The 23,399-nt window shown below is 42.5% G+C and overlaps 1 protein-coding gene across 2 annotated transcripts in view; it reads left to right on the forward strand.

Moving 5' to 3' along the window:
- The window catches only part of PRDM10 (PR/SET domain 10), an 89,488-nt gene that overhangs the window by 57,529 nt on the left and 8,560 nt on the right, over positions 1-23,399 (forward strand). Inside the window, exons 9-20 of one of the 2 annotated variants that reach the window (XM_057748826.1) lie at positions 384-501; positions 5,250-5,379; positions 5,888-6,130; positions 11,194-11,541; positions 13,562-13,717; positions 15,438-15,617; positions 16,502-16,612; positions 17,605-17,805; positions 18,455-18,598; positions 19,055-19,225; positions 20,444-20,584; positions 22,794-22,962. In XM_057748826.1, coding sequence (XP_057604809.1) covers positions 384-501; positions 5,250-5,379; positions 5,888-6,130; positions 11,194-11,541; positions 13,562-13,717; positions 15,438-15,617; positions 16,502-16,612; positions 17,605-17,805; positions 18,455-18,598; positions 19,055-19,225; positions 20,444-20,584; positions 22,794-22,962 — 2,112 coding nt within the window. The remainder of the gene's footprint in view (positions 1-383; positions 502-5,249; positions 5,380-5,887; positions 6,131-11,193; positions 11,542-13,561; positions 13,718-15,437; positions 15,618-16,501; positions 16,613-17,604; positions 17,806-18,454; positions 18,599-19,054; positions 19,226-20,443; positions 20,585-22,793; positions 22,963-23,399) is intronic. The other variant, XM_057748827.1, reaches the window with a different exon arrangement.

The raw sequence follows: 23,399 nt of genomic DNA on the forward strand, positions 1-23,399 counted from the left end.
TTGTGACATGATATACCCTCTGATTATGAAACTTGAATCTAAATCACTGGGTTATCTGCATATCCATGGTAGCACTCCTTGTCTTTCCAGTGTGGTAAGGTTGTGTGTGAGTGTGTGTGTGAGTGTGTATGTTGTTGGGTGGGAGATGGTTGCGCAAGGGTGTTTGTTCCTTTGATGTCATACGTGAGTATATCAGAAAACAAGATCCTAAAAATTACTCTCTGTCAAACTTTAGCCTTTGATTTTATAACAAACAGCAGACATTGGGTATTGATGAATCCTGGGCTACACTGAGATGGGAATGGTGGGGTACCGGGCATTTGAGTTTTCTTGGTGCCTGTTGCTCACCAGCCTCCATGGTTTCTCTCCTATGGCTCCTCCAGTTCTCCGAGAGCAAGAGAAGAATTGGCCCTGCTACGAATGTAACCGCCGGTTTATCAGCTCAGAGCAGCTGCAACAGCATCTCAATTCTCATGATGAGAAACTGGATGTGTTTAGCAGGTATAATGAGGGGGATGGTTTTACAAACATAGTTTTTAAAGTTCCAGAGTCATGTCTATATCATCGATGAATGTGTGTGTGTGTGTGTGTGTAGACAGGTAACCAGGTAGGTTGCTGAAAGACATTTGTTATCCGTCATTTCCTTCTTTCCCCTGGTCCTCATTACTACTTTTGTCTTTTCCAGCATAACCAATACCCAGCAACAGGAGATCTTTTCACCTTAGTAAAAATCTCCCCTAACTAGAGATTCTGAAATAAGAATTCTTTTTTTTTTTTTAATATTTATTTATTTGCATGCACTCGGTCTTCGTTGCAGCAGGCGAGCTCCTTAGTTGTGGCATGCGAACTTTTAGTTGCGGCCTGCGTGTGGGATCTCGTTCCCTGACCAGGGATCAAAACCAGGCCCCCTGCATTGGGAGCATGGAGTCTTAACCACTGCACCACCAGAGAAGTCCCTGAAATAGAAATTCTTGAGATAGCATAAACCTTTGAAATAACCTGCATCTCTGATTTTCAAAGTCTTTGCAGTAGTAGGATTCCTTTATCAAACTCAGTCCTGTGTTTAATTCCCACTATATAAGAAAAGGTAGAAGAAGGAGAATTCCACAGGATGGGGTGAGCAGCAGCTGGATCATGTAGGCCTGATGGGTAGTGAGAGGAAATTTGAATTTCATTCTATGTGTGATAAGAAGTCTTTAGAGTCTGCTGATCAAGGATATTGTGATGTCAATTATATATCTAAATGTCACTGTGCATAAAAATAAAAATATCACCTTAGCTTATATTGCAGTAAGAGTGAAGACAGAGAGTCCAATTATTTCAACAGTTGAGATGAAAAATGAGAGTGGTTCTAGGTAGGGTAGTACCAGTGGGACAGATGTAGGGTTGCCAGCATTTCTAGTATTTGAAAAGAGAGATGGTGTGAGATGGCATTTAGGAAGGTGGGAGAGTAAGTATTCCAGGGAAGCCCAGTGTGATTGCCTGCAGCATGAAGAGCTCACTCGAGGCTCATGTGAGTCACGACCGTGTCATTGCCAAGCGTCTTTCACTGCAAGGGTGCCAGTGCAGAGCAGGGAGGGAGTCAGTTTCACCAAGCACATGCAGCGCAAGAAGAGTGATGAAGCAGCAGTGGGGAGGGAAGAGCATATACAAGGGAGTGACTCCGGTGAAGGACTGTGGAGTTTATGAGTGGAAGAAGGGGGAGAAAACAAGAAGAGGATGCAGGACTGCAGACAGGTGACAGGATTGCGTTGGAGATGGTGGTGAGGGGGAGGGGTCGTTGAGTCCAGGTGCCTGAGGGTGAGCTGGAAAGTTGGGACACGGTGTCACAGTGGCTGAGGCATGGCATCAGGGTCGCGGGGATTCTGCACCTGCCGAGGACGACAAGGTCGAGGGTGTGACCACAGGAGCAAACGTCTGAGGTGCATAGAGGACACAATGAGATTTCTGTCGCTCCCTCTCGGGTATCCCAAAAGCTCCGACCATGGCTCTGTTATAGCACTTTTTATATTCTATTGTGAGTTTTGGTTTATATGCCTGCTGCCTCTTCTGGACACCTGAGGGTAAAAACTGTTGCGTGTAACTTACCATCTTTAGTGCTGAGCTCCATGCATGACACATTGTAGATAAAAATGTTTGTTAGCCAGCTGTTAAAAGAAGTATGAGACAATTAGGCAAATTTGAACTTCGGCTAGATTTAATAAATATTGAGCAACTGTTGGTTATTTTTTAAGTGTGATAAAGGTATTGTGGAGATACATATATTATATATACATATATATCCTCATGTTTTAGAGATACATGTTGGAATATTTACAGATGATGTCTGGGATTTATTTCAAAATAGTCTAGTGGGTACGTGTGTGGGCGAAGTGGTGCGGATACAGATGGAATGAAACTGGCCGTGAGTTGATAAGTGTTGAAATGAGGCAGCAGGTACACTGGGCTCCCTATATTTACCATGTTTGCCAAGGTTCAGAATTTCCCATAATGAAGAATCTTTTACAAGCTCTTGGAAAAACACAGTTTTGGAAGTCCTTGCCACCCCAATCAGAGAAGAAAGAAATAAAAGGAATCCAAATTGGAAAAGAAGTAAAACTGTCACTGTTCGCAGATGACATGATATTATACATAGAAAATCCTAAAGATGCCACCAGAAAACTACTGGAACTAATCAACGAATTCGGTCAAGTTGCAGGATACAAAATTAACACACAGAAATCTCTTGCATTTCTATACACTAACAATGAAAGATCAGAAGGAGAAATGAAGGAAACAATCCCATTCACCATCACAACAAAAAGAATAAAATACCTAGGCATAAACCTAACCAAGGAAGTCAAAGACCTGTACTCAGAAAACTGTAAGACACTAATAAGAGAAATCAAAGACGACACAAACAGATGGAGGGACATACCATGTTCTTGGATTGGAAGAATCAACGTTGTGAAAATGACTATACTACCCAAAGCAATTTACAGATTCAATGCAATCCCCATCAAATTACCAATGGCATTTTTCACAGAACTAGAACAAGAAATTTTACGATTTGTGTGGAAACACAAAAGACCCTGAATAGCCAAGGTGATTTTGAGAAGGAAAGACGGAGTTGGTGGAATCAGGCTTCCTGACTTCAGGGTATACTACAAGGCTGCAGTGATAAAGACAGTATGGTACTGGCACAAAAACAGAAATATAGATCAATGGAACAGGATAGAAAGCCCAGAGATAAACTACGGTCAACTAATCTATGACAAAGGAGGCAAGGATATACAATGGAGAAAAGGCAGCCTCTTCAATAAGTGGTGCTGGGAAACCTGTACAGCTACATGTAAAAGAGTAAAATTAGAACACTCCCTAACACCATACACAAAAATAAACTCCAAATGGATTAAAGACCTAAATGTAAGGCCAGACACTATAAAACTCCTAGAGGAAAATATAGGAAGAACACTCTTCGACGTAAATCACAGCAAGATCTTTTTTGATCCACCCCCTAGAGTAATGGAAATAAAAACAAAAATAAATAAGTGGGACCGAATGAAACTTCAAAGCTTCTGCACAGCAAAGGAAACTATAAGCAAGACGAAAAGACGACCCGCAGAATGGGAGAAAATATTTGCAAATGAATCAACAGACAAAGGATTAATCTCTGAAATATATAAACAGTTCATCCAGCTCAATATCAGAAAAAACAAACAACCCAATCAAGAAATGGGCAGAAGACCTCAATAGGCATTTCTCCAAAGAAGACATACGGATGGCCAAGAGGCACATGAAAAGCTGCTCAACATCACTAATTATTAGAGAAATGCAAATCAAAACTACAGTGAGGTATCACCTCACGCTGGTTAGAATGGGCATCATCAGAAAATCTACAAACAGTAAATGCTGGAGAGGGTGTGGAGAAAAGGGAATGCTCTTGCACTGTTGGTGGGAATGTAAATTGATACAGCCACTATGGAGAACAGTATGGAGGTTCCTGGAAAAACTAAAAATAGAGTTACCATATGACCCAGCAATCCCACTGCTGGGCATATACCCAGAGAACACCATTATTCAAAAAGACACATGCATGCCCATGTTCATTGGAGCACTATTTACAATAGCCAGGACATGGAAGCAACCTAAATGTCCATCAGCAGATGAATGGATAAAGAAGATGTGGTACATACATACAATGGAATATTACTCAGCTGTAAAAAGGAATGAAACTGGGACATTTGTAGAGACATGGATGGACCTAGAGACTGTCATACAGAGTGAAGTGAGTCAGAAAGAGAAAAACAAATATCATATATTAACACATATATGCGGACTATAGAAAAATGGTACAGATCAACCAGTTTGCAAGGCAGAAATAGAAACACAGATGTGGAGAACAAACATATGGACACCAAGTGGGGAAAACGGGGAGGGTTGGGAGAAATGAATTGGGAGATTGGGATATGAAATTGTACACTCTAAATATATGCAATTTATTGTCTGTTAACTGTATCTCAATAAAAGTTCTTAGAAAAATAAATAAAATAGATCCCTAAAAAAAAAATTCTTGGAAAAATGTATAATTTTTGTTAAGTTGTTATGTAGGTGAATGGAAGAATAAAACACAATCTGATTGATTTCATACACATCTCTCACACATACATCTTCCAAAAGAGGTTTTAACGACATACTTTCTGAGTCTCTTTGATTAAGGAATTGTTGTATGTTAAAAATCTATCAAAGGGGATAAAATTTATTTGGTGTTTACTGGATGTGTTATGGAACTGCTGAATTAGAAATTTGTTCTGACCTTCCAGAAGATTGTAGTAAAACAGAGATGTTCCTTTGACCCTAGCCACATTCCATGGAAGGAATATGAGGTGAGCAAGGGGAAAGACTGGAATCTTGTCTCCAGGACACACACCAGGCTTGGCGTGTTCTGTCCTGTCTGCATTGCTCACACAGTTGCAGAGGTGTGTGCGAGCTTTCAGAATTTTCAGTAGCAAAATGGTGTCAGTGCTTTGAATTTTTAAAGCTCCTTTTATTCTAAATAATTTAAGACATCTCTTTGAGGTATATAGACAGCAAAGATGAGAAATTTAGAAAGCATGTTAGCAAAACGATTGTTTCCCTTAGTAAAAAAGAATCAGGAAAAGGAAGGGAGAGAAAATCAAGATTTGGGGTGAATCTGGATCATTTAGAGAAATACTTGTCCTGGAGTATTGTATAACCATGACTATTTATAACCAATGTCTTGTCTGCAGAGCAAGAGGCAGAGGAAGGGGGCGAGGCAAGAGGCGGTTTGGTCCAGGTCGACGGCCGGGACGTCCTCCCAAATTTATCCGCTTGGAAATAACCAGCGAAAATGGGGAAAAGTGTGATGATGGGACACAGGTATGGGGGATGGGAAAGCAAGAACGCTCCTTGGACGTTTACTTAGAGAACTTAGGGGAACCATTACTGGACCCAAATGCAAATGCCTTGCAGAGGGTGATAGTCTTGCCTGTCAGGGCTGTGCTGCCTGTTAATTAAAGTCTGACTAGAGAAAGACTAAAAAGAATGTATTTTCAAGCATTACTTACAACAAAAACCCAACTTTGCTGCCCTAAAGATTTGAAATTGTCCAGAGACATTATTGGGGCACTCTGTTTAATTAGTTTAAACAATTAAAATGATGATATTCCAGAAGAGTTCTGTCGTAGTCTTTTCCTCATGAAATGATCTGAAATATCTCATGGTTTTTACATCATGTGGATGGTTACCTAATTAATTTTCTCAGAAGGAAAATATTCTTTTCTGAGTATTATGACGCTGGTCATTTAAAAAATAAAGCAGCAATTCTAAATCCTAGCACTCATGTCTATCTAGGTAGGGCAATAATTGCTGGTTATTGCAATTTCAGGACTTGCTGCATTTTTCCACCAAGGAGCAGTTCGATGAGGCTGAACCAGCGACTCTGAATGGACTGGACCAACCAGAGCAGCCCACTCTCCCCATCCCTCAGCTGCCACCGGAAACCCAGTCTTCTCTCGAGCACGAGCCGGAAACGCACGAGCTGCACCTGCAGCCCCAGCACGAGGAGAGCATGCTGCCTGCCCAGAGCACCCTGACGGCTGACGACATGCGCAGGGCCAAGCGCATCCGGGTAAGAGGGATGCCCGCCCCACTCCGTACCTCCCCCATTCCGCCTCTGCCCCTCTGCCCCGCAGGCGCTGACCCTTTTCCAAGCAGCTAGCTCTGTAGGTGCCGTGCTGTTCGCCGCCCATCTCTAAAGCTTGCATCTAGCCTATCACACGCTCAAGCCCCTTGTTTTGGAAGAAAGTATGAACTGTTTCTCAGGGTCTCTGTGTCCCGCGGCAGGCCTGCGTGGCCGGTCCTAGATTCCATCAATTTAGCAATGACTCAGAAGCCTGGCTCTTAGCATCCGGACTAGTGTAGTTAGAGTAGGATAGCTCTCTGGATCCCTGAACTCACAGATCGGAAATGGAGAAATAAGTACACTGAGTTGTAATAGTTATTTACATTGAATTCAGGCTGCTCTGTGCCTAGTCATAGCTCTCAGGTCAATTTGGGCTTTTGAATTTTGTTATCGACAGTTTCCAAGGGGAGACTGGCAAATGCCATGACATGTCAATGCACAGGGACCTGAGTCCAAGTTGATCTGGCAGGTGCAGCCCACACATGGGGACAGCTCGGAGCTAAGCTCCAGGTTTAGGGGTAAGGCAGTGTCTCACCTTTGAGACCCTAGACTTGACTTCAGGCCAGGCTGCTACAAGGCCTCCATGGCTGCGGGGCCAGGTGTGTTTTGTCCCTGTTTCACAGGTAGCATTGAATGTGCGTTAGGACCTGCCGGGGACGCATGTGGAGAGCAATGTGATTTTGTGGAATCAGTGCCTGTGCAGACAATTGACATCCAGAAAACAATGACTTAAACCCATGTTTGTGGCAGCAGGGTGTTCAAAGACTTTTCTTAGTCCTTTATGTATGGATGAAAGAGACTTTTGTATAACTTCCCGGGTGTTACAATTTCCTGATGGATGATCACTTTAGCTTATGTTTCTTTTGGTCTTATTTACCTATAGGCTAGAAGGGACCTTGAACAACAGTCTAGTCCGTACCTTCATGTAAAAATACATTTAAACGTTTGCTCTGTATGACAGTGTGGAAGGGCCCTGAGCACTCTGAGGCTAAATAGACTTTATGAGGGTTCTGAAATGGAAACTTATAAAACTTGTGGCTCCACGTATATTATTTCAAAAGGATATGTAAACATACATAAATATAGACCAGAAAGGCATACCTTCCATCCATCATGCCACATGATCCCCAGTCTGCATTTCACTCTTTCTTGCGCAATTACTCTCTCTTCTGCTTTGGCCATTCTGATTTTTCATTAGGTCCAGAGAAATGCTTTCTAGATTTAGTTTTCTAAAGGAAAAAATTAACCACATGTCGCGAGGTGCGGATGTGCAAGCATAGGGTAGCCATGATCGTACTTGTGTTCTGGAATGAATTGGATTATTGATTTTGGAACAAGGTTCCTTGTATCAAAGCAAAAGTCGGGTTCATATGGCTTTTGGAGGTCAGTCTTAGGTGAGCTATTTTTTTTTTCCTCTAAAAAGCAGGGCTATGTATTTTTTCATCTTTTCTATCCAGATTGGTAATGACCAACTGAAGGGAAGCCTTCCAACCCCATTGGTAATGTAACTATTTTTCTCTCCTCTAATGCTGCCTGCTCAGTTGGAGCTGCAGGTACGTTTGTTTCCTGTGTTTCACTCCCATAACAGAATGTCCTTTAAGTGTTTGCCTGACCTGCTGTTCTTTGCAACCTGTACTTACTAAATCCTGGTTGGAAACTATAGTTTGGTTGCTACAGTCAATGCAAATTAGTTAACGAATAACAATAATTTATTTTCAAATAGTAAGTGAGTAAACTGTGGGCTGCAGTTAGCTCATACACAAAATGAAGGGTAGGACTAAGTGATCTCCAAGGTCCCTTCCAGCTCTGAAACAACTGAATGACTTCTGCAGTGGCACCGAGTTCTGACTGTATGTTCAGCACTGCCTAGGTGCACGGTAGAATTTTCACTGGAGTTCTGTCCTCTGGGATCTTCCAGTCTCATTATGGAGGCAATGCTAATGGAAGGTGGGTCACAGTTCAGGGCTGCACATAAAGGCAGGACCTGTAATTGCTATAGGAAGTTGGAAGAGCGAAAGGCCAAAGAAAGATGGAGTCAGGGTATAATTCATAGAAGAAGTGAGAGTTAGACTGGTCCTTGAAAGAGAGATGGGAAGAAGGGAGACCGTTTCAGAGGAGGGCAGCCGTAGCATCAAAGACTGAGCCCCAGCAGTGTGCTTAGTGTGGTTGTGGACACCGCACGTGCTGGCCTGACCCGAGCACAAGGGCCAACCAGAGGGTCGTGGAGAATGATGCACACTGGGCAGGGCTAGCCCACCAGAGGTTTTGAAAACTGGGCAGAAAACAGGCCAGAGAAAAATTGCTTAAAAAATAAATAAGAGGCAGTAAACATGATCAGTTTCCTTTTATAGTGTCAGAATCAAAATAATATGAAAATTGGTCAATCATTGAGGTTCCTTTAGCTATTAACATCAAACGTTAGAAATGCATTATGGGTTTTGTCTGCAAAGCACCTATTATCTCAGAATTCATCTTGATGTCCGTTGAATCCCTCGTCACAGGTTTTAGTGAATATACCATTTTGGCACCTTTGGAGGAACTTGTGTTCCATTCAGTACAGAGTGGTTGGCCGATGACAACTCCAGGACCCATCTGTGCTGCTTCCACCCTTTCCTGTGATTGCTTCTAGAAAATGTGTATTAACTGCAGCTCTGAACTGCAGGAGATGTTGTGGAGCAGAAATACTGTAGAGGCCTGCAAGTGGGTCGGGGCGTGGACAGTTTCAGCACTTACACTACCTTGTCATGAGAGGGTTACATTAGGATCATTCGATCAGAGAAACAATCTAGTTCTTGAGTACTTAGACAGTGTTCAGGGCTGCGTGGAAATCAAAAAGAGGGTAAGAACAAGGTTTGTTGATAGAGCTAAGAAAGTGGAGCCTGGTGGCTGCTGGATTTAGATCAAGTATCTGAGGACACTCACGCTAAACAGAGGTGACAGGAGACTTATTAGCATAATGGACCAAAACAAAACCATGATCCAGATTTGGCGCCCCAAGGGGAAGTGGAATCCTCGAGAGACCAAGATCAGTTGTGCGTTGTGTCTGCCCTTGGAAACGTCACTGAACTTGGGTAAAGGAAATGATGCTTACATTCCCTGAGCACTCTAAATCTGGAATCTCTGAACCTCTTGATAGTATTTGTTCATTTGCAATATTTCCATAAAGCTTGGAAAGTAGCCAGAATTGTGAGAGCTTTTATGTAACATAAGTATCTGTCCAGATAGAGTAGAAAGATTGGGTGACCGCTAAGCTGTATAATGAAGCAAAAGCAAGCTCTGTGGCTGATTTGGAAAAGGTCTGTTTTTTATGATCTCTTCAGATGATACAGAAAAGATCTTGAAATAATTCTTTTTGATTTTCATGTGATATACATTTCATTAATTCTCAAACTTTTATTGACACTTCCTATGAGCTCAGCTATTTTTTAAGAGATCTAAATACGGAGAATAAAGTATGATGCAACCCCAGTCAACTTGGGAAGATGACAGAATTACTAAATATTTACTCAAGATAAATGAGTAGGTAAAATACCTCTCCCAGCCCTATTAGAGAAGCCCTGAGAAAGATGTTTTCTGTTATATAGGAACTATGTTCAGAATTTTCACTAGATCAACAATAATTATTTTGCTTTTCCCCAAATGATTATTTCACATTAAATTTAATTTAGAAGTTGGTGCTTGTGAATAACTTGAAATTTAAGGTTTAAGCATTGTTCATTGTACTTTTTTCGTTGCACAAATAATGCATTAAGACCTCCATTAAGTCTTTAATTACTGTTCTCTTATAGTTACACAAGCATACCCATTCATAGACGTATTTTTTGAGGGATTACCCGCCCCGCCCCCCACCGACCTTGTAGCTATCTAGAGCTTTCCCCCTGGTGTTTTGAGGAATTTATGAATGAGTCTTCACTACAGTAGAACTCAAGTATTGATTTTGTATTCTCTGTGTTGAAAGATGATTCTGTTGCTTTGCTCTCAGTAGAGCATGAGTTGTTTTCCCAGTGGTGGTGATGAATTTGCACTGAGTATCCATCTTCTCTCACTTAGATCCCCTATAACAATTGCATGAATTTACAAGATGGCTAATCAGTATTAGGAGTGCGATCTGTGACTGAGAAACAAAAAAGAGCAAAATTGCCTGGTCTAGGCAGGGAACAAGGTGATATGCTTACCCCTGTTATTAGCAAGGCATTCTAACCAATGGAACTAACCAGCTACACTGAGAAGCTGTCCTCTGTGTTTCCTAAGTTGGAAGTGGTTAAGGTACATATTCCATTTAGGATGTGTGCTTATGTATCTTGTCTCAGCTGCAGACATGTTCATGTAAATCTGTATCTTCATTCCCCTTCAATTCTTTTTCATAAATTGAGATGTAATTCACATACCGTAAAATTCATTCTTTTGTAGTGGTTTTTAGAATACTCCCAAAGTTGCACAGCCATCACCACTAATTCCAGGACATTTTCATCACCCTCGAAAGAAACCCCATATCCACTGCCTCCTTCCCCCAGCCCCTGGCACGTACTACACTTCAGTTCTTTTAATTATCTCTGTTTTTGCTAAATATTTTAATCAAGCTTCAAGTTCTTTTTCTCAAGGTCTTCAACAAGTAACATCTGGCTGGCTTGCTCCAACCTTATCATGCATGTGTGATTCATCCCAAGTCATTTCCTCCAAATCTTCAATTTTTATTGTACTTGACTCTGGGATTTGTTTTATTGTATAAGTCCTCTCTTTTTTGAACATTACTTAGATCCTTTCAAAAGAAAACACACACACATAGACATAAAACAAAACACAAAAGTTTGTCTTTTCAAGATGAATTTCTTTGGGGATGGCTTCATTTTTAATGTCTTTACCGGAAAAATCTTCTTTCAACTGTGTGTCCTAGAGTTTTCTATGGAAAATCTGTGATTGCAGAGATCGTCCTCTCTTCCTATAAATGTGTGAGCTGCTGGCACACTTAACTTACTCACTAAATAATCTCATTTGTGTGTGTCTTTCAGAATGCAGCTCTTCAGCATCTGTTTATTCGGAAGTCTTTCCGGCCTTTTAAATGTTTGCAGTGTGGGAAGGCCTTCCGCGAAAAGGACAAACTGGACCAACACTTGCGCTTCCATGGGCGGGAGGGGAACTGCCCATTGACCTGTGACCTCTGTAACAAGGGCTTCATCAGCAGTGCATCCTTGGAGAGCCACATGAAGCTCCATTCAGACCAGAAGACTTACTCTTGCATTTTTTGCCCAGAATCCTTTGACCGCCTTGATTTGTTGAAAGATCACGTGGCCATTCATATCAATGATGGCTACTTCACCTGCCCAACTTGTAAGAAACGGTTCCCAGATTTTATCCAGGTGAGTATCTACTACTGAGATGCCTGAATACTTCCTTCTTTAGGTAAAAGAAACTTCGATTTTTGGAAAATTGAAACAGCCTTCATTTTCATCCCTTCTTTACAGCAACTTCATAGTTGAGGAGGATATTTCTTCAACCAACCTACTTTTGATAAGCAAAAGATTATTATGATGCTTAATTGTCCAAATAAGACATTGGCATGTAAACATTTAAGTTGTGTTACAAGTAATAAACACCAGATCTGGTTATAATTTTCTTAATCCTTGCCAATACCCACTACTCATAAACTGTATAGCACTTGTAGAAGACATACTCCCATTTCCTGGCCTGGAAACATTTTCTCCCATCACTGTGGTTTCCTGTCTTGCGCTACTAAGGTGATGCATTTTGGAAGGAAACAGAGAAAGTTGCTATATAATATACTTTTTAAAAAAACTTTTTATTTTATACTGGAGTATAGTTGATTCACAATGTTGTGTTACTTTCAGGTGTACAGCACAGTGATTCAGTTATACATATACATGTATCGCTCCTTTTTCAAATTCTTTTCCCATTTAGGTTATTACAGAGTATTGAGCAGAGTTCCCTGTGCTATACAGTAGGTCCTTGTTGGTTATCTGTTTTAAGTACAGCAGTGTATACATGTCGGTCCTGAACTCCCAATCTATCCCTTCCCCCCACCCTTCCCTCCTGATAACCATAAGTTTGTTCGCTAAGTCTGGTGAGTCTGTTTCTGTTTTGTAAATAAGTTCATTCGTATAATTTTTTTTTTTTAGGTTCTACATATAAGCATATGATACTAGTCTATCTCTGTCTGACTTACTTCACTCAGTATGACAATCTCTAGATCCATCCATGTTGCTGCAAATAGCATTATTTCATTCTTTTTAATGGCTGAGTAGTATTCCATTGTATATATGTACCACATCTTCTTTACCCATTCCTCTGTTGATGGACATTTAGGTTACTTCCATGTCTTGACTGTAATATACTTTTGTATTAAGCACTGACTTCCTCCCCTTTTTATATTCTGGAGCAAAATGGGGTGAGGATAAATTCCAGAATATTCATGATTTCATTTGGACTTCAAGTGACAATATTGTTATATGCTAGTGAGTGAATAAGTACATCTAAATACCTAGTAAAAATTTTCACTCTCTCCCTTTTTTTTTAATTACCAAAGCAAAAGGAGACTAGGATTTAATCGTAGTCCTGTTAGTGTTGGAAATCTTGGTAATTTTCTCACTTTACGTAAACAATTAAAGAAGTTGCTTTAAGGCAGAATTTAATGGCAAAAGAGACTCCAAAAATAATGAAGGAAAATGTCTTATAAGATTGGTTTGAAAAAAAAAAAAAGAATGGTTTGATGTGACTCACTACTTAGCTCCAATCCATAACTCTTCTTTACTGGCTATTTATGGCTAAGAGAGTTCAGAGGCCATATTCCTTTATTTAAGTTATCTAAAAGTACAGGGACTAAGTCCCAATTAAAGGGAAATGATGCTGGTGTTGTTCTCATAAATGGGTAATGTATTTTATATCATCTAATGCATGTCTTTAATTCTTCAGAACCTAATTTTATAGAAAGATGTAAAAGGACCAATTACTACAAGGGGCTAAATTGCTTCTATACATGTTGGAGGCAGGAAAAAGTGAGAAAGAATTATTTTTGTCTTCTTATAGATAATTTTTTATCAAGATTCATTTAAATCCAAAGGAACTCTTGCTTTTCATCTTTAAAAAAAAAAAGAGAGAGTGAAAGAAAAATGGGTTCCATGCGATCAGGGCGTGGACTAAGGCAAGCCTTTTCTTCCTCCTCTTCAAGTCCCGTGGGAGGTCAAGGTTGGTGAGGCTTTCTGGCCACTGTGTCAGGGATGGTGTTTCTGAGGCCAGTTGGCAGTCACACCTGATTGGCTACCAGGCCAGGTAGATGAAGATCCACGGCAAAGCGTTGGGCTCCCTCTAGCGTCGCTGAGCTGCCTTTTCATTTCCCCTGACTTTCTGTGTCTTCACTGCCAGGTGAAAAAACACGTGCGAAGCTTTCACTCAGAAAAGATCTACCAGTGTACGGAGTGCGACAAGGCCTTCTGCCGTCCCGACAAGCTGCGGCTGCACATGCTCCGGCACTCGGACCGCAAGGACTTCCTGTGTTCTACGTGTGGGAAGCAGTTTAAGGTAGGAACCCGGAGTGGCCAGGGTGTTCTTGGGCCACTGAAATTGACAAGCTGAGGATGAGCCTGCTTATTTCGAGGGTGTATCGCCTATGTTCAAAGAACGGACTTGAGATGTACTTTGTGCCTCATGTTTGATTTTAGTTGTCAAGATAAAATTAAGGGGAAAACTCACCTTAGTTTCCCCAAATAATTAATTCAGATCCTCAAACAGAAGGCTAATGCATCTTTTACAAGAATCCAAGTGTATAATGAATAGAACTAAATTGTTATTGAAGAACTCCTAAGAGGACAATACATTTACCCACCAAATCAAGAGGTTTTTATTGAGTACTTATTAAGTATAAGAGCCTGATAATTGAGCCCTGGGGCATCAGGACTGTCATCCAACAGAGGCGGGAACCTGTGGGATGTTGAGAGGCCTTAGGTAGGCTACTCTGGGGAATGTTAATGACTTCCAGGATTAAGATAAAAAATATTAAGTATCAGAAGCATGCTTGGAATTTAGAAGAAAGCAAAGGAAAAACCCACAGGAGACTCAGAGATAAGAGTTAAACAAATAAATGTGAAAATGGTAAACTATGCTTCTTTGGGAAACCAGATGACTCTGCAAAGATGTCATCGAGAGACAATGCAGAATATGAGTGTAGGCCATGCTGTCATAGAAACTGGGAAAGAATGCAAGATGGATTCAGGAGGGGAGAACTAATTTTAAAAGGAGGCGTTTGTGTAGAATGTGGAGGTTGGTGTGATGCCTGGCATTGCACCTCTGAACTTAGCATGGTTCCAGATACACGGTGGGCACTCAAGAAATGTTTGTTAGAATTCCCTGGCGGTCCAGTGGTTAGGACTCTGCACTTCCAATGCAGGGGGCTCAGGTTTGATCCCTGGTTGGGGAACTAGGATCCCACATGCTTCATGGTGCGGCCAAAAAAGAAAAAAAAAAAAAGCAGAGATGTTTGCTCAAGAAATGTGCTGAAAAATGAAGTAGTTACAGAAACATCCTCGAATGAAAATGTGGCAAGAACTGGTCTGGTGGAAAGGTTCAAAATCTCTATAAGACCAGTAACAGTATAAGCATATGTCTAAGAGTAGAGCCTCACTGGATAAGGGAGCTGTCATTTTTGAAATTTGTTTTTATTCAGGACGGGCTCTGCCTAATTTTCTATCTGTGGATGCACATCAACACGTATCCCTAGATGAGATCATCAGACTAAGAGCTGTGATCTAGACTGTGTGCACCATCCATAGTGGGCAGTGTAACTGCTTACTTGAACTGCTAAATTTATACGATCAGAGATACTTAAATTAATTTGGGATTTAGAGGAATGTCATGATGTGTGTTAAAACGTGTGGGGATGGAGTATACACATGGCTTCGTAAATCCGGTATTAACTACCATTCATTATCAGTTTGTCATGTGGTTCTTAATAGCAAACTTATTCCATGTGCCCTTTGATCTCTTCTACATAAGTGCAAAATCTTTCTTTTCAAAAATCGCACAAACTGAGTGGTCATTTTAAGCCAGGGCTCATTGGAATGCACTTACTCACTAGTGAACAGAGTAATTCCCAACCAGTGTTGCCACGTCCTTGTACATTCCAGCAACTCAGATGCAGCCTGGTGGGTTGTGTTACTGCCAACCTGTATTGATTTCTTTTTTATCCCTTCAGTTAAAAGTTTTCTCCTCCTACTCTGCCTTCTCAAAAATTCTCTCTAAACAGCGAAAAGACAAACTACGGGAACACATGCAAAGGATGCACAATCCTGAGAGGGAGGCCAAGAAAGCTGACCGCATCAGCCGCTCCAAGACATTCAAACCTCGCATCACGTCCACCGACTATGACAGCTTCACGTTCAAGTGCCGCCTGTGCATGATGGGCTTCCGGAGACGAGGCATGCTGGTCAGTGCCAGCTTCTGGACCACCCGCCCCTGCCCGGGCAATGGCTCTGGCACCGTATTCTGCACTAAATCTGTCACTAGGTTTCGTCCCTGGCTGGGAACAAAGCAGAGGCAAACAGTTCCCAACACAGGGCTTCTCTCCTTCCCCGTCTCCCTCTGCCCCCTTTGCCGTGGTTCATTTCTGGTGTCTCTTGGAAGAGGTCTTTTGATCACTTTTCATTGCTAGTTTTGCTTTGCTTTGCCCTTCTCTGTCTCTGCTGTGTTTTCTCTCCCTGTTTTCTTCTGTTTTCCTGAATGTGCTTTCGTTGCTCCCCCAGCCCCCACACTGATTGTTTCCAGATAAGACACAGCAATAGATGGGAACTTTCCATCCAGGTATGTGCACCAGGTTAGCTGAAGCACCAGGAGAGCCGCTTCTCTGCTCTCAATTCGTTTTGCTCTGATGACAGTTTTTGCAGAATATGTTTCTGCCAGGACCTAAAGTCAGAGAGCATCATTTACACTTCAGAACCTTTGTTTGTATCTCATTCAACGTCCTCAGTAAGGCTAGGGCACTAAATAGTGAAGGTCAGGCTTGCATCAGGAGAAGTCTCAAAAGAAATTCCCACTAATGTAATTTTCCTTTTTCCACCAGCAGATCCTTCAGTCAAAGGCTGTTGGTGGAATCCACAGCGACCCAATTCACCTTCAGTAATTTGCTGAATTCCCCACTGTTAACCTCTGTTAATGCTTTGTTGTCAGAGGGACCTGGCAGTGCTCGTTCTGGTCAAATGCCTTATGTTTTGGGGCATCACTTCAGAGAATTTCAGCTTCTCACGGTCAATATGGAAGGTATTTGTTCAGCATCTGCTTTAAGGGGGTCTCATTTGCTTTTTTTCCTTTTAGGTAAATCACTTATCAAAGAGGCACCCAGACATGAAGATAGAAGAGGTGCCAGAGTTAACCCTACCCATCATAAAGCCCAACCGTGACTACTTTTGTCAGTATTGTGATAAGGTAAAAGGAAACTGTCCACTGGAGGATACCTCTGTGGGAGCCCTGCTCAGGGCCACTTGGTCTGCGTGTATAAATATACACTGGGATCTCACAGCTTCTCTTAACAGATGGTTCGCTGTCTCTCAGTAGTTTTCCATTCAGACAAGAAAGGGCTGGAAGTGCAGCCTCATTTTAAGCCAACATTTTTTTCTTAAGAATTAGTCGACCTTGTTTTTCTTGTTCGTTCTCTCTGTGACTTTTGCTGTTAAAGAAGAGGCTTATTACCAAGAGCTTCGTATATGAATTCATTTTAAATTCCTAAGCTCTAAAATGAGAGTGTTTATCATCCTACTTGGAAAATATGGAGTAGGTTTTGGATTTCTAGAAGATCGAGTAGGATGTGAAAAAGTTCTGTAGTGGAATACTCTGTACTATTCCATTCTTGATTTTTGTGTAGTTACAAAAAAGACAGGAATAGAATATACATTTATTGTTTCTTTGTAATATTGTTTCCTTATACAATATCAGCTGTATAAGTTATAAGCTGTGTGTAAGTAGTGTCAACTTAAAAGTAAGAAATATTTTTTTAAGCCCAGATTCACCACTACAGGTTCTAGTTGCCATTTTGAAAGATTCTTTGGCATCTAGTTTTCAACTACATACATCAAATGAGAGCTTTCACAGAAAGGCTAAAGGGGGAACTGGCCTTAGAAGCAATTGTTTCTATGACTATATATTCACCTCTTAAACTTTAGGGTAAAGGCAAAGTTATTTTTACTATTCATGTCTTAGATGTATAAATTCAAAGAAGATGCCTCACATATCTATATTATGCTCTTACGTTATTCTAATTTATGTGCTCGTTACTCTTCAGTATGTCTGTTAATATATTTTATTTTGGGCTACATGAATACTTTTTCTCATTTCCTTATAATGAAATTGTTAGATAGTTTGCTTTAAGCAAGAAAGTGGAACCATATACTGCTTTCATGGCCAAGCTTTTGAATTTGCAGGTTTATAAAAGTGCCAGCAAGCGAAAAGCCCACATTCTGAAGAATCATCCTGGGGCCGAGCTCCCACCAAGCATTCGGAAACTTCGTCCTGCTGGCCCTGGAGAACCAGACCCCATGCTGAGCACCCACACCCAGCTCACAGGCACCATAGCTACCCCGCCCGTGTGCTGCCCTCACTGCTCCAAACAGTATAGCAGCAAGGTACGGGGAAGGCTCCGGACCACCTCGGAACCAAGGTTGTGGTTAAGGGAACATTGCTTAAGAGAAGATGGTACGCATTCGAATGCTGTGATGACTTCCCTCAACTGATAGGGGGCGAAAGGAGCTATTTCCTGAGAACAGGGACCATAGCACAGAATGGGAAGAGAATACGGTAGACTTACCCTGGAATTAGCACCGTCTGAGCGCTCAAGTGGTTTCCTTTTCCCTTGGCCCAAGGAGGGTCTCTGGTTTGAATATTCTCTGCTCATGGTTTATGAGCTCAGGCTTACACCTGCACTATATAAGAACTTAAATGATGGTTCTTGAAAGGGGGGTCATTTTTGCTGGGGGAGCTTGTCATCGATTGCTGCAGGTGTTGGTGGAATCAGGGGATGCTGTGAGGTATTCTGACCTCGCCTGATGGCGTGGGGTCACATGAGTCTTTACTTTCTTTTCAGCCTGTTCTTTTTTTCTTTCATATCATTGTCCCACTTCAGGAAGGGCAGGCACAGTCAGTGTTGCTCTTTTGAAAAAAAACAAAAAAACATAACATGAAAGACTTCAAGAGCCATGGGAGGGCTTGCATTTGAGAAAGATTAAAAATAACCAATTCTAGTAATTCTTCTTGGTTTTTGCCATAACTTTTCAGACCAAGATGGTACAACACATTCGAAAAAAGCATCCAGAGTACGCCCAGCTCCCCAACACTATACACACACCTCTGACGACAGCCGTGATCAGTGCGGCTCCAGCTGTTTTAACTACAGACAGTGCCACCGGAGAGACTGTGGTGGTAAGTGTGTGACCTGTGAGAGCGACTCCTGTCTTTCGCTGCCCATCACAGCTTCAGTGCCAAGGCCATGTCTATCTTGGAATTTAATTGGCTGCAAATGTAGCCCACCACCCTCCAGTGTTCTACACAAGGCATGCTGCTTACAGTTGGGTCTCCTAGTCGGTGCTTTCCAAGGCTCTCTGTAAAAGAAGTGGCAGGAAATTCTCAGTGCTGCTTATTCACTGCAAGATTGTCGGAACCTCTGGGGTAACTCCCCAGGCTTGACACAGACAGACAGTTTGAGTCAATCTTCCAGCACCTTCTTAACTTTGGAATTTTTGCTTTCTGAGCTCAGGGCTTATTTGTGGTCCCATGATCCACCAGTGAGACAAACCAAATTTTTGTAGGATTTCAGAACACTGAAATAGCTACATGCAGCAGTGTTATCAGCTGATGTACTTTTTGTGATTTTTGTAGACAACAGACCTACTAACCCAGGCCATGACAGAGCTGTCCCAGACCTTAACAACGGATTACCGAACACCACAAGGGGACTACCCAAGAATCCAGTACATTCCTGTGTCACAGTCTACGTCTGGTCTGCAGCAGCCTCAGCACATACAGCTTCAAGTGGTGCAGGTGGCTCCGGTACTGTCCTACGTTTATTTCTCTTTACCTGCATGAATGTCGTGTTGCCAGCAGCCAATACGGCAGCTGGGGTTCACTAAAGCACCTAATTCTCAGAGCTGGGACTGGACCCTACATTCTGTGCATGTCAGCTTAGAGTCTGAGGCATTTGTAAAGCCCTGGGTGTCAAGGGTTCTGGACTCAGCAGTGTAAGAGATTTCTGTCAATAGTATCCAGAGATTTTCGGCCCTGGTGTATACCATTATCCTACTGCAGGACAGCACTGAGCCTCTTCTGAACCCTTACCCTGGGCACCCAGGTTGACTACTTAGTGAGGAGCCTGTTTGATCAGCCCCTAACTGGGCATCGAATGATGTCCATCAGTAGGAGGTTGTAAGGAATGATTGTGAATTTTCAATATCAGTCAGTACCTTATTAGTAGCGAGGTGTAACTGTTTCTTCTACAAGGTAATTAGTAGCTCATTCTTACTGATTCAGGAGCTAAAAGAAAAAAGTCCTCCCAGAACTATTGTTTCATTTAATTATGCTGAGGAAATGTACTCAAGATATACACCAACAAATGTTTTGCTTTGAAATAAATTGGACTCTGGAAATTTAAAACTAATATGAAAGCAGGAAAGTGGAGGTTGCCATTATCATTGACTATTCTTTACCTTTTTTTTTTAATAGGAAGGTTCTTAATTTTAGGGTTTGGAGGAATCCATGAATCCCTGAAGTTGTCTGTAAATTATGACATATGTGTACATTACTTTAGAAAAAGGATCTGTACTCTGGCCAGATTTTCAAAGGTGTGTGTGGTACATAGAGATTAGGAACCACTGTTCTAGTGGTTAAGGGTGACAAGCTAAAAGCAAATTCTCCTCTTTGATCCTTTTAACTGCTAGAGGGTAGGCCATTAAAATTAATTGAAACTTAAGGGAAAAAGAGTTCTGATTCGTGAGAGCTTCTCATTCAGCTTCTTATTAGGAGCTATATTCCCTCATCTTCTCTTCCAGAATGAAATTGTGTTACTGTCTTACGGTTAATAAACATGATTTTTAAAACTATCTTTTCCTCTGATGTTTGCCAGCTTGGCTTTGGTGTGGGCTCTCTAGGAGTGAGCCCTGGCTCTAAAGTCCCGTCTGCTCTGCTGCTGGGATGTTGTTTTAACTGCACCTTTTCTCTGGAAGGCTTTCCCTTAACCTTAATCAGCGTGGGCCTGGGTTTCTCCCCCTGCAGGCCACTTCCCCTCACCAGTCCCAGCAGTCCACGGTGGACGTCGCCCAGCTCCACGACCCTCAGACCTACACACAGCATGCCATTCAGGTGCAACACATCCAGGTCACGGAGCCCCCTGCCCCGGCCGCACCCGCCTCCCAGGTACGCTGCTGCCACTGCTCCAGGGACTAGTCCCAGGTTAATGTGGCCTCAAGGACCCTGAAGACATACTAAGAGCAAAGAGACATTATCTCCAGACCTGGTCTCCTTGACTGTGGAAATGATATCATTATTCCAGGGGCCCTTATAGAGTGTTACCTTTGCCTCCAATTTTTCTGAGGGGCACACTTCCATGCAGCACTTAGCTTCCCCTGTCTGGTTGGAGCCCTGAGCTCTGATCTCCTAGGGACAATAGGGGCCTTTGCTTCCTGTTCTAAATGGCTATATGTCAGTTGGCAATTGCTAGGTTGTTTCTGTGATTTTGAACAGTGACTTTGTGGAGTGTTACTGTGTTTGTGTGATAGAGACTTATCATTGAGATAGCAGAGCTACGTCCATTTAAAAAAATGTTTATTAAATACTTACTCTTTGCAGGAAACTTTTCTAGGTCTTGCCCTCAAGGAGCTTAGAGTCTAGTAGGGATATAACATGTATATACAAGCAAACAGGGCATGAAATGAGCCATAAAGGATGCCTGTAGACCCACAGGTTCCAGAGCACAAATGAAGGCCTGCATGCCCTCATCCTGTGTAGTTAAACGTTTCAGTCAAGCTCACAAACCATTCATTAAATGTGTTCTATCTTCCTGCTTGACATAGGTACTTTCATAATGATAAAATTGAAAAAATATACATAAAGTAACAATGGATACTAAATAACATGGATAGTGCCAATTCAAAATTAAATGCATTTTTCTGCCAAACACTTGGCTGGCACTGGCAGTGGCCCGGTAGTGGTGGGAAGTAGTAGGAGAAAGGATGTCTCCCTCTTTTGCTGGCTCCGGTTGCTGTGGAATCCATAGGATAAACATGCACTTTCTCTGCCTTCCTGTTTATTGGGTGGGAGGGGGGGGGATTCTGCTGTTTGCTGTCTGATTGCCTGTCCCCCCCTAGTGTAAGGTTTCTGGTGACTTCTCTAAGCCCAGGACAGGCAGCCTCTGTCCACAGGGGGCCGTGAGTTTCCCACACCCACTAGCTTCACATTTCTGAGTTTCTCACAGGAACCGAGGCTGGAGGGCCAGGATGGACTCCTCAGAGTTCCTTGTCAGGATGCGGTGGCCCAGGGACAGCCCTCCCCAAGCCTGCTCTCCCTTTCTCCTCACCCAGGCTCTATCCTGCACCCACAGGGCCTGTGTACCATGTGGACACCCCAACCCCTGTGTCTCAGCTCCATCCACACCCCTGCAAATGGCGACCCACGGCCACCCCTTTAGTCCCAGGCGCCTGAATACCTGTTAGAGGAGCCCACATCCAGGAGACAGGACCCCTGCAGGAGGCCAAGCCCAGGGAAGAGACTTGTGTGTGTCCCAGAAGTGGGTGCAGGGCCATTTCCAAGGTCCATGAGGCCTTACGTGAGAAGGGCCAGCCAAGATCCCTGCAGGGGTCCTTCTTGCCCAGGTCTGAGGAGCATGCGGATGTGTCATTAGGTTATGGAGTTCAGGTGAGGGAAGATGGTGTTTAGCAGGGAAGCCAGGAAAATTTTGTAGAATTAGTGTTTGGATTAAGTCTTGAAGGAGGGGTATGATTTTGACATGGTAGCTAGGGGAGGCATTATGATCTGAATATGCTCTCATTGTGAGTAAAGACACAGAGGTGGGAAATTGTGGTGTATTTATAAAGACTGTTCAGGTTAGTGACAGGAGACTGTGTTTGGAAACAAGGCTGGGAAGGCAGTTTGGAGCTGCAGTGTGGGAGGGCTTGAATGGCAGACAGTGGGGCGGGGACCTTATCCTGTAAATGGGATGTGTCCCCATGTTTATCTCCACTAAGGGGGGAGTATCCAGCACACATCAGTGGTGATTGTGATTTCCGGGTTCTACTTCAGTTTGTTACAGAAGTGATGCAGGCAAGTTATGGCGTTATTCAGCTTCTCAGTTTTCTTTTTTTTTTTAATGTAATGAAGATAATTCTACTTTCATTCATTTACTTTTCTAAGAAGCTTACAGAAATTAAGTTTTTGGATACCCTTGTAGATAATTCTTTGGAAACTAATTAGGACTTCATAGTTATGATTGCTTTTCATTAATTCTGTTCTTATTTAAAATATTACTATTTTAGCAGTGCTACTTTCAGTGTCACAGTTCCCCTGATCATGATTTATTTTCTTCAGTGACTAGTGGACAGTTTACACATCCTGATCTCTTTCTCTCCAGGTGACGGGGCAGCCGCTGAGCCCCTCCCCCCAGCAGTCTCAGCAGGGGCTCAGCCCCTCGCAGGTCACAGGCAGCTCCTCACAGGGCCAGGCCCTCCAGCAGCAGCCCCAGAGCACCACGGTCCAGCACACATACCTCCCCAACGCCTGGAATTCCTTCCGCGGCTACTGTGAGTGAGGGTGGCACTCTAGGGCGTGGGTGGGGAACCTGCAGCCACAGGGTGGAATTTCATCCGTTTTATCATCGATTTTCTGGATTAAAGGATCACTGGCCATTTTCTACACTCTGTAGAGCTTGTACTTCAGTGAGTTTCACGATACAGTTCAAGGCAGTGTCTGATCTCGGGGCCACCCCAAAATGACATTTTCCCGAGACTTCAGGAATATTGCTGGAGGAGGTGTAGGCAGGTGGTTTAAGTAGCAGAGTAGGTGGATTTAGGATATGAAGTTACGATTCATCTCTTCCACCAATATTTATGGGATGTGTATATATCAATCACTGTGCTAGACCCTGCCTGTACAAAAGATTAATACTGACCTTCATGTAAGTAACACTACACAATAGTAATGTTAGCCAGCTTTCATTAAGCTCTTACCGTGTGCCAGG

The sequence above is a fragment of the Hippopotamus amphibius genome, chromosome 9, assembly GCF_030028045.1.
Source record: "Hippopotamus amphibius kiboko isolate mHipAmp2 chromosome 9, mHipAmp2.hap2, whole genome shotgun sequence".
In the NCBI taxonomy this organism is placed as follows: Eukaryota; Metazoa; Chordata; class Mammalia; order Artiodactyla; family Hippopotamidae; genus Hippopotamus; species Hippopotamus amphibius.